Source organism: Engraulis encrasicolus, chromosome 20, assembly GCF_034702125.1.
Source record: "Engraulis encrasicolus isolate BLACKSEA-1 chromosome 20, IST_EnEncr_1.0, whole genome shotgun sequence".
In the NCBI taxonomy this organism is placed as follows: Eukaryota; Metazoa; Chordata; class Actinopteri; order Clupeiformes; family Engraulidae; genus Engraulis; species Engraulis encrasicolus.
The window spans coordinates 7,161,247-7,179,891 of NC_085876.1; the positions used below are offsets into that span (position 1 = coordinate 7,161,247).

General features: G+C 41.8%; 1 protein-coding gene across 2 annotated transcripts in view; it reads right to left on the minus strand.

Annotated features, from left to right (window-relative positions):
• Positions 1-18,645, minus strand: part of si:ch211-250g4.3 (uncharacterized) — a 66,051-nt gene that overhangs the window by 45,963 nt on the left and 1,443 nt on the right. For both annotated transcript variants that reach the window (XM_063185285.1, XM_063185284.1), the window contains exons 3-5: positions 10,616-10,864; positions 5,836-10,073; positions 1-5,440 (exon numbers count right to left, since the gene is read on the minus strand). The exon at positions 1-5,440 is cut by the window's left edge and continues 45,121 nt beyond it. In XM_063185285.1, coding sequence (XP_063041355.1) covers positions 1-5,440; positions 5,836-10,073; positions 10,616-10,864 — 9,927 coding nt within the window. The remainder of the gene's footprint in view (positions 5,441-5,835; positions 10,074-10,615; positions 10,865-18,645) is intronic.

Here is an 18,645-nt window from a genome sequence, read left to right on the forward strand (position 1 = left end):
GTTTACATATGTCAGCTTGTAATGCATCCAGTTGTTCTCTTTCTGCTTTTGCTTGAAGCATTTCCACCTCAAGCTCTGTTTTCTGCTTTTGAATGTCACCCTGTATTGCCTGCAGGTTTTCAGTTTCTGTCCTTATTTCTTTCTGTTTATGGGCAATTTCATCCCTTTCTACTCTCAGGCCATCCTTCATGCTCTGAAGTTTGTCCATTTCTTTTGCCATTTCCCCCATTCTTTTGTTGAGTTCCTCCTTCGCTTTAGCAAGGTATTGCGTCTCAACAGAGACTTCTTTCATTACTGCTTCCAGCGCACCTTCTCTTTCTGTTTGTATCCTTTCAAACTCTGCTTCCTTTTCCATCTGTCGGCTTTGTATTTCTTTGGCCTCTTTCTCCAGCTCTTCTTTGGCTTTGTCCAATAAATGACTCTCTGTCGCAATTGCTTTTCTGTCTTCCTCAAACTGTTCTGCCATTTTAACTCTCTCTTTTTCCCTATCTTCTTGATCTTTCTGGAGATGTTGTGTTTCAATTTGAAGTGCACTTTCAGCTGCTTGTACTTTGTTGCTCTCACTGACAATAAGATTGATTCTCTGTTGTAGCTCTCTTTCTAGTTGTGTAAGTTTATTTCTGTCATTCTCTAGTTGCTGTCTCAAAATGGCTTTCATTCCATTCAGTTGGTCCTTTTCAAAAGCAATTCTCCCAATCTCTCTGTCTATCTCTTCTTTTGCCTGCTTTAGGGCGACCTTTGATTTGTCAATTTCATTCAGTTTCCTGGCATGTTTTCTGGTGGCATGATCTAGTTCCCTTCGCTTGGCCTCCAGCTCCGCTTTAGTGAGTTCCATCTCTTCAATTTGTCTCTTCATCTTGTGGATTTTGTAATCTAGCTCTTCATTCTGTCTCTTGATGTATTCCCTCATGGCTTCGGTTTCATCCATCCCTTGCTTCAGTATCAACAGCTTTGACTCAGTATCGTCTTTTTGTTCCCTTATCTCAGATTTGAGCACCTCAAGACTTTCTTTCTCATTATTGGTTTCATACATTGCCCTCTTCAGCTCTGCTCTCTGTTGCTGAATTTCAGTCTTCATCCTTGCCATAGTCTCAATTTCCATCTTGGTCTCCTCCATTTTTTGGTCAGTTTGCTGCCTTTCTGAGTTGAGGTCATCCTTGAGCTGCTGAAGCATAGCCATTTCTTTCTTCATGTCCTCCATCTTTGTGTTGAATTCTTCCTTTGCTTCACGGAGCTGTTCAGTCTCTGTAGAGGCTTCTTTTATTCGTTTTTCTAATGCTGATTCCTTTTCTTTTCCCATTCTTTCAATATCTGCTTCCATTTGCTCCACCTTCCTCTCCCTCATCTGCATTTCTCCACTTTGAATAAGCATCTCTTGTCTGGCATTGTCAAGAAATTGCCTCTCTATTTCAAAGCTTTTTCTCTGTTCTTCAAACGCATCTGCTATTTTCGCTTTCTCATTTTCTATTTTTTCTTTGGCGGTTTGCAGATTTTGTGTTTGAATTTGAAGGTCACCTTCAGCATCTCTTAGGTTCTTGCTCTCAATATCCATGAGGTTGATCCTTTGCTGAATTTCCCTCTCTATCTGCTGAAGTTGATTTCTACTATTCTGAACCTGGTCTTGGAACTCTGTTTTCATTTCAATCAATTGTTCCTTTTCTGTGGCAAATCTCTGCATTTGTTTTACCACCTCCTCATTAACCTGTTGTCGGCTAATTATTGATTCTTCAATATCAGACAGTTTTCTTGCCTGTTTTCGGATGGTGTGCTCTAATTGTCTTTTCTTCTCCTCCAACTCGACAATGGTTAGTTCCATCTCTTCCGTCTCCCTCTTTATCTTTTGGATCTTGTCATCCAGTTCCTCTTTTTGTCTCTGTGTGCCTTTCCTTGCCATTTCCATGTTCTCAATCTCTTGTTTCAGCATCACTAGCTTAGACTCAGTCTCTTCTTTTTGTTTACCTAAGTCAGTTTTTAGTGTCTCCAGATCATTTTTCTCAGCTTGTGTTTGAAGCTTTTCTCTCTCTAGATCAGCTTTCTGTTTTTGAATATCAGTGTCCATTCTACCCAGAATCTCAATGTCTTTTTGTGTCGCTATCATTTTACTGTCAATATTTTCCCTTTCTGTCGTCAGGTAGGCCTTGAAATGCTGAAGAGCTTCAAGTTCTTGTTGCATTTTAGCCCTCTCAATCTGGAGCTCTTCCTTTGCTGTAGCAAGTTGTTTAGTCTCAGTAGATGTGTCTGTACTTGTTTGTTCCAAGGCAACCTGCTGTTCAGTTTTCATCTTTTCCATATCAGCCTCACTTTGTTCAATCTCCACCTTCAAGGTTATTTCTTCGGTTTGTTTATTTAAGTCATCTCTGATTTTGTTCAGCATTTGCTTCTCCATTTCAAGGACTTTCCTCTGTCCTTCAAATTCATCTGTCATTTTACTTCTTTCTTTCATCATGTCCTCTTTGGCTGTCTGTAGATTTTGTGCTTCTATTTTAAGTGCACTTTCAAACTCTCTCAGTTCCGTATTCCCAATATCAATTAGGCCAATCCTCTGCTGAAGATCTTCTTCCATTTGCCTGAGCTGATTTCTATCGCTGTCCAATTGGTCTTGTAACATTGTTTTCATTTTGTGTATTTCGACCTTTTCTAGAGCAATTCTTTGCATTCCTTTCTCCACCTCTTCCTTTGCCTGCTTGAGGTCAGTCTTTGATCGTTCCATGTCATGTAGTTTCTTTGTATGTTTTCTGATTATGTGCTTTAATTCTCTTTCCCTGGCTTCCAGCTCAGCTTTGGTCAGTTCCATCTCTTCAATCTCCTTCTTCATCTTTTGGATTTTATTTTCCAATTCTTCTTTCTCTGTCTTCATCTCCTCCATAATGGTTACCATGTTCTCTGTCTCTTCTTTCAACATCAGTAGCTTTGACTCGGTTTCTTCTTTTTGTGTCTGTATGTCCGATTTCAACACCTCCAATTCCTCTTTCTCAGCCCTACTTACAAACATTTCCTTCTCAAGTTCCAATTTATGGTTTTCAATTTCAGCACGGATGGCCTCCATATTTTCGATCTCTTTCCTGGTCTGTGCCATTTTGTTATCAATTTCGTCCCTTTCTGCTCTGAGGTCGTCCTTGACTAGCTGAAGTTTCTCCATCTCTTTTTTAATTCCCTCCATTTTTGAGTTCAGCTCCTCCTTTGCTTTGAGAAGTTGCTCAGTCTCAACAGAAGCGTCTGTAATTTTCCTTTTTAGGCCACCTTCATTTTCTGTTTTCACCCTTTCACTGTCAACCTCACTTTGTGTAATCTCAGACTTTTTTAGGGCAATTTCATCACTCTGTCTTTGTAAATCTTCTCGGATTTTGTCCAGTGTTTGCCTGTCTGTTTCTAAGATTATTCTCTGTTCCTCAAACTCATCTATCATTTTACCTCTTTCCTTGTCCATATCTTCTTTATCTTTCTGTAGTCTTTCCCTTTGGATATGAAGTGCACTTTCAGCTTCCTCCAAGGTGCTGGTTTTCATATGAATGAGATCAATCTTCTGCTGAAATTCCCTCTCAATTTGTTGAAACTGATCTTTTATGTATGCTACCTGGTCCATAAAAACAGCCTTCATTTGACGTAGCTCTGACTTTTCACATGCAAATATCTGCATTGCCTTGTCTATATCCTCTTTAGCCTGTTCTACAATGGCCTTTGACTGTTGCATCTTGTGTAGTTTCTTGTTGTAGTTCTGGATCTCTTCTTTTATTTTCTGTAATATCATTTGCCGCTCGTTTTCAATTATTTTTGCCATTTCTTCAAAGTCTTTTGCCATGTCACATCTGTCCTTTCTCAAATCTTCTCTAGCCTTTTGTAAACTTTGCATTTGCATTTGAACTGCATATTTGTTTTCTGCAAGTTTGTTGTTCTCAATTGTAAATGAGAGTATCTTCTGTTGAAGCTCTGCTTCAACATTCTTTAGCTCCTGTCTGTCAATTTGAAAGTGATTTTCAAAAATTGCTTTCATTTCCTTAATCTCTGTCTTTTCTAGTCTTATCCTTTCCACAATTCTTTCCAAGTCTTCTTTAGCCTGTTGAAATGTTGTCTTTGATCGTTCGATCTCATTTAGTTTTCTCATGTTTCTTCTTATAGCGTACTCCAGCTCTCTCCTTTTGGCCTCCAGCTCAGCTTTAATAATTTCCATCTCTCTGATCTCCTTCCTAATCTTTTGCAGTTTGTCATCAGCATCCTCTTTCTCCACCTGCACTTCATTTTTAATGATTTCCAGTTTTTCCATTTCTTTTCTCAATATTTCCAGTTTTGCTTCAGCTTCTTCTCTTTGTTCTAACAGGTCTTTCTTTAGCCTCTCTACGTGCTGTCTTTCTTTCTGTGTCTCGGCCATTTTTTTCTCAACATCTTCATTCTGTCGCTTAATTTGAATTTCCTTCTCTTCTAATGTCAGTATATCCACTCTAACTTTTTCCATCGTTGTGACAATATCGTCATGCTTGAACTTGATTTCCTGTTTTTGTCTCTGGACAGTGGCCATGTCATCTTCCATGAGCACCATTTTGGTTTTGAGTTGCTCCATCTCCCTCTCTGTTTGTTCCCTCTTTTCTTTGTCTGCTTTTATTGCATTGTCCAGTAGGATCTGAGCTTCCTGTCTTTGTTGTTGTATTTCAGTTTGGAGAAATTCCTTTACATGTTCTAAGTCTTTCCATTTCTGTTCTAGTTCAATTTTGCTGGCCTCTAATTCTTTGGTCTGTCTCTTTATGTCTTCATCAAACTCAGCCTTCTGTTTTTTAAGCTGTTTTTCTTCTTCTTCTAATGCGCGCCTTTCTGCCCTCACCTCATCTGTAGTAGTTTTCTTCTGCATTGCTATTTTACTTTCCGGAATTTCAAAAGCCTTTCTTTGACTCTCTAAATCCTCCCTCAAGAGTTCTAGGTCTTCTTTGATTTTTCTCACGTCCCTCTCGTTCTCTTCTTTTTCTTGTTGAAATGCTTGTTTCTTGTCCTCCAGGAGTCTGTGGCCATCATCAAGCAGAGCTTGGCTATGCTGGATTCCCTCTTGCTTTCTTTGTAACTCAGCATACATCAGTTCAAGCTCTTCTTTCACTCTGACAGAATCCATGTTCATGCTCTCAATTCTTTTCCTCTCTTCTTCGAGCTGTTTGGCAACAGATTCCACCTTGTGTTTTTCATCTTCAAGTTCTCCCTTCATGTTCTCCATCTCATCTTTCTCTCTGTGTAGTTTAGCTCTTCTGTCTTCAAGTTCAACTCTACATTTAATGAGCAGTTCTTGCTGATGCGCCACTTCTTTGCGCTGTTCCTCTAAGTCCGCTAGGCTTTCAAGGACCAAAGATCTGTCCAGCTCATCTCCCATCCCAGAGTCATCCATGTGTGGGTCATCTCCCATGGTGTGTTCCTCTCCTTGTCTTAATTGCATTATATCAGCCTTCATTTTATCTACAATGTCCTGTGACAATATGAACAAAACATGTTTCAGTATACAGGTAGGCCCATGAAGAGCACACTTCCTGTGAGATTTTGCTGTTTGTGATGGCATAAAAATCGTTCTTTACTACTGCTAAATAAATATTAATTCGAAATATTTCGAAATGTGTAATGTGAAAACACATGCATCTACACCGTTACTGTGTACAATTGTCTTAAAAATAGTATGTTTTTAGAAATTATGATTAATTATCTATTACTTATACATTGTCATAAACAGTGTCTATCATTGAAATGAAGTACTGTAATTGAGGCCATCTCTTTTAAATGTACTGTATTGCTTTCAAGAAACAAAATTACGTAAGATCTTCTAATGTCAATCTTACACAATAAATAAAACATTTCAAACATACTTACCCTCTCTTTCTTCAGGTCTTTGAAGTCCAGCTGCAGCTTCACCTTCATTTTCTCAGTCTCCTCCTGAGCAAGTTGTAAGGCTTCTGTGTCGCGTTGGATATCCTCCCTACTTGCCTCTAACTTTGTTGTCTCTGTTAGACACTCTCTCAGCCTTTCCTCCAACTCGTCACGCTGTCTGGCTATATTTAATTTGAGCATCTCCAGCTCATCTCTCTCTCTCAGGGTCCTGTCAAGCCTCCTGTCAAGGTCTCTTCTCTTTTTTTGTATCTCAAATTTGATCATTCTCAGCTCATCTCGCTCTGTCTTGGAGATGTGCTGGCTTTGGCTGATTTCCATTTTTATTTTTTTCAACAGTTCCCGGATGTGTTCTATTTCTTGTATGAGTCGTTGCAACTCGATGTTCATGAGCTCTCGGTCGGCAATGTTCATGTGACACTTTTCCATTTTTGCCTGCATGTCCATTTTAGTGCCCCACACCATTTCTCTAGTTCTCTCAATCTCCTGGACCAGTCGCAGAATTTCTGTGTTGATTTCATCCTGTTCCACCTCTCCTTCATGACTCTCCTCATCTTTGGTGTCAAATTCATCTTTTGCCCTTTGCATCTCTGTCGTAAGCTGCTCCATGTCTCGTGTCTCACGTTCTGCCTCTTCTTCTTCCTTTCTGAGCTGAAACTCCTCTCTCGCCTTATCGATCTCTGCTTTCATCTGCTCCATCTCGTCTCTCTGCTTCCTGGTTTTCCGGAGCCTGTGTTCCAGCTCCTTCCTCTTTCTCTCCATCTCAGCACTCATGTATTCCATCTCCGCCATTTCTCGTTTGGATTTCTGCATCCTGTCCTCAAGCTCATCCCTCTGTCTCTGGATCTCGTCCCTCATCCTCCTCATCTCCTCCATTTCCATTTTGGCCCGCTGCATTTTGGCCTCCACTTCCTCTTTCTGTTTCAGGATGTCTGAGCGAATCTTCTCCAGTTCCTTTCTCTCCATCTTTGTCTCTGCTGTTTTGCTCTCCAGCTCCTCTCTCTGTCTCTGGATGTCAGTTTTCATCCTCTTCAGCTGGTCCATCTCTCTTTGGATGATCTCAATCTTGGCATCAGTTTCCTCCTTCTGCCGTGTCAGGTCTGTCTTCATCTCCTCGATCTGGTGCATTTGCCTCTTAATCTCCTCCACCCTTTCGTTCACTTCCTCTCTCTCTACCTGTAACCTCTCCCGTTCCTCCCTCTCTTCCCTCTCAGCTTCGTCCCACATCCTCTCTATCTCAGCCCTGACTCTGTCAATCTCATCTTTCACCCGTTCGTACGGCTCCATTTGCTTTCGTGCTTCTTCTCTCATTCTCATAAGCTCCTCCCTTTGTCGTTCAAGCTCTGCCCACATCTGCTGCATTCTTTCCTCCCCATCTTTCATTTCTGACATCCTTCTTGTTAGATCTTCGGTCTGCTTCTCAAGTTCGGTCTTGGTCTGTTCAATCACCTGCCTCTCTTGTGTCACTGCCTCTCTGGTCTGATCAATCACTTCTCTCTCTCTGAGCACAAGATTTCTGGCCCTTTCGATCTCCTCCATCTCAGCCTCCTGTTGTATCCTTTGTGGTACGCCTTCTCTCAAGCTGACGAACCTGCTACTTTCCAGCTCCTCTTTCAGTCTCATTATTTCCTCACGTACCTTTTCCAAATTCTGTTGCTCTATCACTGACTCCCTCCTAGCCCTATCAAGATTATCCCTATCCCTCTGTATTGCAGCTCTCGACTGTTCCAACATTTCTCTCTCTTGTTGGGTCTCTCTCTGCAAGCTCTGGGCTATCTCTCTTTCAAAAGGATCTCTTGCGTTATCCTGATCCTGCTGTAACAGCAGGACTTGAGCGCTCAGGTTTTCCAATTGCTCTCTCTCTCTTTGGAGCTCAGCACGCTTTTCCAACTCCTCCATTGCCACTTCATATCTTCTTTTTTCTATTTCATCCCTGGCTTTCATGGTCTCAATTCTCTGCTGTTCCAGGACAGATTCAGCTTTCTTTATGGCTTCTTGTATGTCTTCTGCCTCTCGTTGGGCTCTGGATGCCCCCATAACTTTGTTTTCAATGTCATTTAACTTCTGTTGTAATTCTTTTCTCATCAGGTTGACTTCATCCCTTTCTTTTAGTACAGTCGCAAGTCTGCCTTGCATGTCTTCTTGCTCTGACTCAAATTGTTGCTTAAACTCTTCCTCTTTTCTCTGGAGCTCATCTTCTTTTTTGTTTAGCAATTCTTTCTTACCTTTCATGGAAGCTTTCATTTGATCAATGCGTTCTTTTTCTAGTCGTATTTCCTCTTTAGCCATGTCAGCTTCATCTTTTTCCTTCTGAATCTCTTCCTTCAGCTGCTCAAGACTTTCTCTTTCTCGTTGGTTTCTTTTTCTCTGCTCCATTTCGTCTTGCTCGGCTTCAGACCACCTTTTCTCCATTTCATCTTTCAGCTGAATGATGTCGGACTTGATTGACTCATAGTGCTCTTTTTCCAGCCTGTTCTTCTCTCTTTGGGTTTCCAGCTCGTCCTTTTCTTTCTGTATCTCTGCTTTCATGAGGTCTATTTGCTCTTTCGTCCCCTTCGTTTCTTCAACTTTACGCTCAATGTCATCAATCTGATACTGTATGTGACCTTTCATTGTCTCCATTCGTTCTTTCTCTCTTTTAATGATCTCTCGGCTCTGCTCAGTTTCCTCTCTGACCTTCAGCAGATTATACCTCATGTCCTCCAGCTCTTGCCTCTCTTTCATAATCTCAGCATTCCTCCTCTCAATGTTTTCTTTTTCAATCTTCGTCTCGGCTTTCATTCTTTCTGTTGTTTCTTTTTCTCGCTGTAAGTCTTCAGCCCATTGTTTCAGTCTTAATCTTTCTTTTGCCTCTTTCTGCCTCCCTACTTCACTTGCGTTCTGCAACTCTGCCTTCATCCTCTCTAATTCATCTGTCTCTTTTTGAATTGCCGCCCGATGTTCAATCTCTTCTTTCATTGTGTCGTATTTTCGCCTCTCCATGTCTTCTTTTGCCTTGCGAACATCGTCCCGCTGTTTCTCCAGAGTGTCTTTTGCCTTTTGAATCTCAGCTCTCATCTGTTCCAGTTTTCTGCTCATTTGTCGTTTTTCCTCTATCCTTCGTTCTATGTTTTTGGTCTTCCTCTGAATGTCATCTTTTGTAAAGTCAATCTTCTCTCTCTCCTTGGTCACTTCCTCCCTTTCTCTTTCCACTTCTTCTTGTGCTTCTTTTAACTCCAACCTCATCTTCTCAAACTCCTTCTCTTTCCCTGTTACCTCAGATTTTCTTTTTTCAACCATGTCCTTTTGTCGATTTAAGTCTTTCTTTTGTTGGTGTAGTCTCTCTCTCTCCTCGTTGGTTTCCTCTTTGCTCTTTTCGACCTCCTCTTTCATTGTTTGCAACTCAATCTGTAAGTCAAGAAGTTCATCTTTCTCCTGCTGAATGAGCTCTCGTTGTTCCCGTTCCTCTTTCTCTGCATCTTGCCATCGCCTCTCCATTTCTTCCTTGACTGTATTTATTTCGCTTTTTATCTGTTCAAATTGTTCTTTTTGTTTCTGTATGTCATCCTTCTTTCTCTTCAGGTCATCCTTTTCACTCTGCATTTCAGCCCTCATCCTATCCATGTTCTCTTTTGCATGTTTTGTCTCCTCAATTTGTTTTTCAATTTCGTAAATTTGTCTCTGGATGTCAGTCTTCATCTGATCCATCTTCTCCTTCTCCAGTTTTGTCACCTGCTGGTTTCTCTCTGTCTCTTCCTTTGCTCTCAACATCTCGTACCTAGTCAGCTCCAGCTCTTGCCGGTCTCGAAAAATCTCCTCGCGCCTGCGTTCGAGCATCTCTTTCTCTGTGTGAATGTCAGCTCTCATCTGTTCAATGGTCACTCTTTCTTTGTCTTCATCCTCCCCACTCTCCACCACTCTCTCCATGGCTTGCTGAAGTTGAGCTCTTAGCTGTTCAATGGTTGTCTGCTGTTGCCGCTTCTGTTCCACCAGCTGAGTGATCTCGCTCTGTTGTCTCTGAATCCTGTCCCTCATGCTGTCTATTTCTCCTCGTTCTCTCTTTGTCCCTTCCCAGAGCTTCTCGATTTTCTCAATGGCTTGCATGGTCTCCTGACGGCGGCGTTTCAGGGACTCCCTTTTGGAAAGGCCTTCAGCTTTTTGCCTTGCACCACCTTCATCCCTCTTTTCAGCTGGCCTCGGTGTGATATCCGTTTGTGTGCCCTTGCTGTTTTGTTGTCTCTTCTCTGCAGAGATGCATTAATTGTCAACAAGTATCCATAACCTTTTTCCTCAATGTTTTTCACAAAATAAAACATTTTGAACAGCAAAACTGTTTGACCAGATGTATTTATATTGCTCTGTCACCTTGTTGATGACATGGCTATAGCCTAACAACATATGGGTTCAAAATTTTGTTTATAACCTGACTGTGCGAACCTAGCTGCACACAACTCAAGCTCTGATTGTTGGAAACTGCTGTCGGTCAAAAAATTACCTCACATGGTTGGCTGCCAGTGGTTTGCCCCTCCTCATAACATTGTGTTGGTAAACACTAAGAACCCATGTAAGTTTATTGGGTGAAACAATATATGGGTACTGACTTGTGTTATATTATTTAATTCAAAACACATCCTCACAAATGATGTCCCAGAAAAATAAAGTACTTTTAACTTAACTTCAGAGTGCCTCAGACTCTTTCTCTGCTCTCTACGTCCTCACAAATATTGAATTTCTGTCATGCTACATTTTTAATCATTCGTAATTTCCAGGAGGAAAAAAAACTCACCAAGCTCTTCAATGAGTTTGGGCTCATGTTGCCTCAGTATCTGGAGGAAGGACTGTCTGCTCTGTGAAGGTGCTCCCTCCAGAGCCGTGAAGAGTGCCTTGATCGCCTCCTGGTGGTCGGGAGCAGACTGCACACTACTCGCCTCTTCCTCCTGTACCAGCTGCTGGGCGATCACTGCATCTGCTATCGGCCTTACATGCTGCACACGAGAAATTATCTGCTCCCTGAACTCTTCCAGGAATTCATCATCTGAGAGGTAAAATGAGAAGAGTTCAGATTTGAAACACTCTAAAAGCCATTTCAAAACTCTCTACCGAATAATATTTAAATAGCATTTCCCCCTTAAGTAATCTCAATCAAAAATGCACTTGAATGTTGAAGTGAGGCCCAATAGTTGGGTCATTTTTAGAGGTTCCGTGACCGTGGAGAGGAAAGGTTCGTTTCTCACTGGATTTGTCATCTATAAAGGTTAAATAAAAAAATGAGCCGGGGTGCCCCTCACAAAAATGTGGGGAAAATTTTTTAGAGCCCTATATCCAAAATGGCTGCTGCCAGCCAAGCCGGAAATGTACTTTTTAATGGTTTTGCCCACAGTGCTGCATAATACATGGTTTCTGAGACTATTTGGGTCAAGAAATTCACAAATGATGTAGATGTATTGATTTGACCTATTTTTGACCTTCAAATTCAAGATGGCTGCCACTTTTGGCTCTTTAAATGTCAATTTCTCAAAAACGTCAGAGAGACTTACTATTAGGCTCAAATGAAAGATCTGCTCATACTGAATTCAGTTATGGAAAGTAAAATTACAACATTCACATAGGTTATCAGATGTCTTGGGTGTAACCAATGAAAGCAGGGAGACAGAGAACACTCTTTAACTTGGGGTTGTATTTATTAACATAACATTAACGTTTTTTTACAATTTATGTATTGAATTAACTAAAAAGACTTTCAATCTGAATCTGTTGAGTCTCCACACTGACTCATCTCATCATCACTGCTACTTTCGTCTGAGGCAGTCTTGAGGTGTGAACTGCTGGGGCAAGGGGGCAAGGGTGTGACGCACTGGTCGACACTTCCATTCACTAGTTCCCAGCCGTGACCAATGGAGAAGGATGCTCTTGTAGATTGTAATGGAGCTGGCAATATGTCAGGTAGTTTGACCTTTCCATATGAAGATTCAAAGAGTCATCGTCAGGTGGGAGACGGATTGTACTCTTATTCTTCAGTTTGTGCCATTTGGAAACTCTGGCCTGCCCGCAGCTCACATCTGCACTCTCAGCATAAATGACGGAGAGAACAAATGCCTTCATATCTGCTCTGACGTCATGTTTTAATTCAAGACTCTCGCCCACTCGTCCCAGGAGCCCTCTTGCCTCAGAACTGATCTTCACCTTCTCCAACACCTTCTTCTTCCCATGCCCATAGAACCCTGAGGTGTGGTCACTGCCAGTGATCACATGGAGAGGTATGATGATATCTGCAACCTCTTCCGAGAGCATAGCACGGCAGTTGATTAACATATGCTTGCGTTTAATCAGCAGATCACCTATGACTTGCTGCGAGACGTAAGCTGCTTGGACATCGCAGTCTAGAACAACAGGTCCAGTGTACTTACTGGCTCTCACCTTTGCATAGGCAGAGAGCAGCATTGTATCTGCTTCTGGATGCCTGAAGACATAGTCCCTATTAGCCATGCCAGTGCTCAGGTTGGTTGATGTTTCTCCCTCGCAGTATATGATGTCTCCATGCACTTGACCTGCTTGTCTTTTCAGCTGTTCCTTTACAAGTTTCTGTAGTCTGACCTTATTTCCGGAATTAACCATGAGTTGGTTGAACTCAGCTGCACCTGGGAACCTGTCTTCGGGCTTGGGAAAAACATTTGGGCCTTTTGGATGCTTTGCTGCACGACGATCGTGCTCATCATCTTTGATGCTGAAAGGAAGGTCATATATGTCATTGACAAGGATGATGAGATATGCGTTGGCGTGGCGTGAGAAGATCATAGTACAGATTTTATCCAAGTAGTCACCCCAGTGGTACTCTGAACCATCCCGCTTCCGAGACTCACGGTCTTCAGGTGTGGGGATGGCAAGCCGCCAGATCAGCCCCATGTCCACAAGGCTAACGTGGTCTTTCGGTTTTTCACTTACTGGGTCTAGGTTGAAGAGCTCTAACAACTTGCTCTTCACAGTCTTGCGCATTGACCCATCTACATTGTAGAGTGAAAGGCACTCCTGAGTCACTCTCCTCTCAAGGGCTGACTCAAGTTTTATCATTCCTGATCCCTCTGCAAGGTCCACTAGGGCTGCCAGCGCCGATCTCTCCATATGGGCAACCTTCATATGAGCACCAGATGGTGTACAGACCATTTCTCCAGTGAAATTTCGCCTCTTATTCCTGTGGATGGTTGCAGTGAGAGGCTTGATCTTTGCGAACACTCGCTCTTGCAGGAAGGTTTCAACCTGAGCTTGGCCATCTGGAAGTGCAGTCTTTAGGTCATGCACTAACTCTGGTGAGGCCACCAGGCCAGACTGAAGCGATCTCAATATAGGTGAAGAGATGTCAAAGGGCTCAGCTCCAAAATCTGTCATGCATGCCAGCAGGTCCTGAACTGAGAAAGGAGAAGGGAATGTTCTTCTTGTGCATGGCATTCAGTTGTTTAATCATAATGTCATGCACCACTGACTTGTTTGGAGGTTCATCGTACGTTGTGTGGTAGTAAGGCTTGCTCTTGTTGAGTGGTACATGATGGCAAGACTGAGCACCACTGTATCCCGGAACCTGCTGCTGTTGAGGTGGTGGTCTTGAACCATCAGTGTCTATGCGAGACAGTGCATGTATGACAGAGCGAGCACGCTGTGGAGCTGTGCCATTCACTGGTAGATCTACCATGGGACGAGCTGGTGGCTCACTCTTGCTACCAGGTGGGCATCTGTACTGATGGACCTGTGTCAGCTCTGCACACTTCTGCCTCAGCTGTGCAGAGATTTCCTTCTTCTTGGAGAGCGTTGCAGCAGGAACTTCATCTGGTTTCTTGTTATAGCTCTCTGGCTGCACATACATAACATTTGTTCGATGCGCTCCTGTTGAGTTACCTGTCAGGGTGTCAATTTTGAAGTCATCATTGTCGATAATAACAATCGCTGGCTTGCCATCTGCAATCTCCTGTGGGCAGGTTGATGATTCCTCTATATCCATCAAAGCCCAGTGGTCATAAAGGAGCAGCGTGTCTTCATAGCTGATGCAGACACCACTCTTGTGTAGAGTGTCTACCAGATCTTTACTTCGAGTCATGCCATGGACATTTACACCCAGGTTGATAGCAGTGGTAGTGCGCTTCCCAGTAATGTGGTAGGTGATCATGGAAGCCAGACTGAGTGTTGCAGGGCTGAGGTCCGCAGTTTTTCTCTGAGGCTGTTTTAGCCAAGTCAAAAGCTTCAACAGCAACTTGCACAACTGTTCATCTTCCTCAAGATGGTCAATGCAAGGTGGCCATGGTACAGTAGGTGTAGCTTTGATCATCTTCGATAGCCGTGCAGCCATGTTCTGAACGAGCTGCTCATCGCTGATCCAAGGGATGAGGACTGCTGCCTCAATGTAATCACCTCCTCCCCCAACATCATAGACCCACTCGCTTTTGTTCAGCTCACTTCTATCTTTGAAGCCAATTTTGTGTTGATACTCATTAATGAGCAGGTCCTTGACATAAGATGATTTAACATCGCCCACTGCATATCCATAGTCACTGGACATGTGTTTGTAGTCTACTAAAAGAGACTGTAGTGAACGGATCTCACGCTCAGTAAAGATGACAGAATCAACATGTCTAAAGAACAATTTTTTTTGCCTCTGAGAGTGACACACTCTGGAGATGCATTGCATCATCTGGCTTGAAATGTGTATTGTGGATAATGTTTCATCCAACAGACCTGGTGGTACATGATATCATTTGCAAAAGGATCTGACAGTGTGATGTTGACTCAATGAGTCGTGTGAGACGGTCTCTCAACTGCTCATCTTCTATAACAACTGTGTGGCGCTTGAAGGTGCGCCATGCTGACTGTGTGTTTGATTCGGAACAGCTTGCTTCGAACTCTATTTGGGTGTCTTGTGTCTTCACCTTGCATGCACCACACACACTTTGTCTTGTCATGAAGAGGCCCACTCACAGAACGCAGACGCTTAGGTGATGGCCCCTCTGACTCTTTGTCACACAGAGCCTTCTGACCTGGCATTTCAGAACTTGAACACTGAGCAATGACACTTTCTTTCTTTGTGCGGCGTCTGGCTTTTTCAAGCTTGTCGGAAGATGAGATGGATATATAACATGACTGATGTATGTAATGATTCGCTGGACCATCTTGCCACGAGGTGGTGGTGTAAACATGACCAAATTTGTCAAGCCCTGACCAGTTTTTGGCTTTGGATTGTAAACGTTCCCACTTTACTTGGTTGATTTTATCAGATGACTCACAAGGCTTGCCACATTTCAGCACACATTCATAGGACATTGTGCCTTGTTTTTGTAGCTATATTCACATAAACCTAAAAAGAGAAAAAAACTACTGTTAGGTATCAGAGGAGCTAGTCTTCAGCTGTCTAGCTAGGGTAGGCCTATTGGTGCTGAAACTAGCATTGTTGCAAACCTTTACCATATAAGTTAGGTAGCTAATTACTTGTGGGAACTGCTGGTTATCATACTAATACTAGATCAGACTAATTAGATATGTCACTATGCTTTTCCATGACAAGCAGCTGGATTATGTCAGTCAACATAACAGAGACACAGCTAAGCAAACATTAGATAGCTACTAGGGCTGGGTATCACAAGGTACCCCACGATACGATACCGTCACGATATTTTACCCACGATGACGATAATATCACGATACAGCCATTCTGCGATTATCGATATATTGCAAGAAATTTCACCCACGATACCTTCACGATATCTGTGTCTGCTGCAAAGTAGTGCATCTGTATTCATGAGAAGGCGTTGTGGTCAAGCCAAAATATTGGCATATGGCACTTTGGATGCAGCAGATTCTCCTCTCCTGCTTTGTCTGGTGAATTTGTGTCATTGTTGCATGTACTTTTTCAAACGCAGTATAGTAGGCTACCCATTGAAACATCTCAGTACCCCGGTAAGGTACTGATACTGTGCAGGCCTAAAACAATGGACAATGTAGCGGGTTTTTGTGAGAGAATCTGTTCAGAGCGGTCAGAGCGGCTGTATGTTTATCGTTTAAATGTCGATATTTGCCGTCAGCATATCTATAATGTCCTGCAAGACAACATACCGCGATATATCGATATTTGCTGTCCACATATCGATAATGTCCTGCAAGACGAACTATCGCAATATATCGATATTTCGATATTTTGGCACACCCCTAATAGCTAGCTAATTTAGTTTAGCCAACACTAAATGTCAATGATAACTAATAATGCACATAACACAATGCTAACTTCTGCACTTAACATTATCTCTTTGCTGTCATACATTCATAATCATAAAAATAATCTAAGTGAATAATGCTGATAATATAGGAGCTTACCTCAAATAAAGTGCTCTGATTCTGATTGTCAATTCAGCATGGCATTTTCCAGTGACATGAAACCGTGGAAACAAACATCAGAGAGAGAGAGAGCGTGTTTGCACATCACTTGGATGTGGGGCTGACTGATTGGGAGTGAGGTATGCTTTGTTGAATAACTGCAGAAGAAAACTTTAGAGATATTTTATGCCATTGAGAATAGTTAATTATCTTCCAGTTCATAAAAAATGAAGAGATCAATTGAACAGCACAGTTCAGGTAACTAATAACATCAGCAGTTTAATTCTCATCAACCACAAACCTTGATCTTTTTTACCTTTCAGATGACTGCTGCATAGCCTACTTGTAATTTTACTTTCCATAACTGAATTCAGTATGAGCAGATCTTTCATTTGAGCCTAATAGTAGGTCTCTCTGACGTTTTTTGAAAAATTGACATTTAAAGAGCCAAAAGTGGCAGCCATCTTGAATTTGAAGGTCAAAAATAGGTCAAATCAATACATCTACATCATTTGTAAATGTCTTGACCCAAATAGTCTCAGAAACCATGTATTATGCAGCACTGTGGGCAAAACCATTAAAAAGTAAATTTCCGGCTTGGCTGGCAGCAGCCATTTTGGATATAGGACTCTAAAAAAAATTCCCCACATTTTTGTGAGGGACACCCCGGCTCATTTTTTAATTTAACCTTTATAGATGACAAATCCAGTGAGAAACGAACCTTTCCTCTCCACGGTCACGGAACCTCTAAAAACGACCCAACTACAAACAAAATGGGATGAACTGACTTTTAAAGGGGTATGCCACTATTTTGGGGCTTAATTTAAAATCTTTGGCTGGGGTTTATAAAGGTGGTAAAGTGTCTTATTTTTCATGTTAAGCACTGTCTTGCTTCAAGACCAGTTAAAAGAGGGAATATGTCGCTAAGCTAGTGAAAGTCAATGGATCCGTGTATCCATTGACTTTCACTAGCTTAGCGACATTCTCCCTCTATTAACTTGTCTTAAAGCAAGCAATTTTAACTGTATTAATCCCCAAAATAGTGGCATACCCCTTTAAGTAGCCAAAATTTAGACAGAGACTTTTTTTGTGCAGTCGTCGTGCACTCATCACAAACGTGTTGATGTGCGGTACGAGAGGAAACGCAGGTTGTAATATTATGGTTGTATTACATATTAACTAATATGTAATAACATTAGTTAATGTGTTATGAATAATTCAATGACCGTTTCACACAAATATCACATTTTGCTTCTATCCTATTGATCAGCTATAAAATGTGTTTTTCAGTCATGAAAAAGATGGAAATTTGGTTGACAACTACCGGTCGGCAAACATGGATTTGGAACAATTATTGACTGTTTGTAAATATGTAATATATTATGAATAACTCAATGACCGTTTCACACAAAGAATCACCTTGTCTTTTTTGTGAAATGATCTTTCATTGAACTCATAGATCTTGAACCACTGAACTAATAATTGCTCCAAAAGATAAAGGGAACACCAGAACTGTAGGCTACAAAATACAGCCTGTTTTGCCAATACTGCCCTACAATATCAGAACGCAGTATCTTGAAAATGGTCGAAAATGGGTTTAGACCGGAAATTGGCTTTAAAATACCTTCTTTTTCTTGTGTTAAATTTTTTTGGCCCAACTTGGTCCCGTTTCGGAAAAAAACGCAAAAAACTGATTATACTGCGCTTTTTGGTTTTAGGAGGTTACGTCGTACTAGCCAAGAACGCAGTATAATGCGAATTATACTGCACTTCTCCATTGACACCGTGGTTTTGGTGTAGACAGTAATACCACAACAGAACGCAGTATAATGATTTTTCAGCTAAAAAGTAATGAGAATGTTGTTTTTTTTGCTTTTTTCTTGTGTGCATACATTTTCACCATAAAAATAAAAAGTGTCATCACCACTGTTACCTCCAACATATTTGCGTGGCCAGAAAGGAAACTTTAAAGCCTTTTTTCTCAGTTTGCCATTTAGAATTATACTGCATTCTGAAATTGTAGGGCAGAATAGGCAGACTAAGAAATTGCCCATAGGGCTCCCAAATGGGTAGAACCACCACTGAAAGCATGCTAGGTATGCTCACCGCAATGACCTCATGTCTATAAGTACAAGCACAGAATAATTGATCCTGAAGATTGTACAAAAGACATCACCAAGTAGTCTAATGTCCAGAGTACATTGTAGCCTGCAGATGGGGGTATAACAAAGGGGTCCTGGGCCTAGGGAGAGAGCTGACCCAGAATTGGGTCCCCATTACATTATTGGTTTGGAGGGTTGCTTTTCAGATGACCGTGCTTGGGCCAGGCCAAAGCTGTCAACGTCCCTACAACTAGGCCTACTTTACACTCATCTGCCCTGTAGAGACAAAAAAAAAATCTTTTGTTTTACTACCCAAAAGGTACATTACAGCTACAGGAAGCACTGTGTAATCAATGGGCCATTC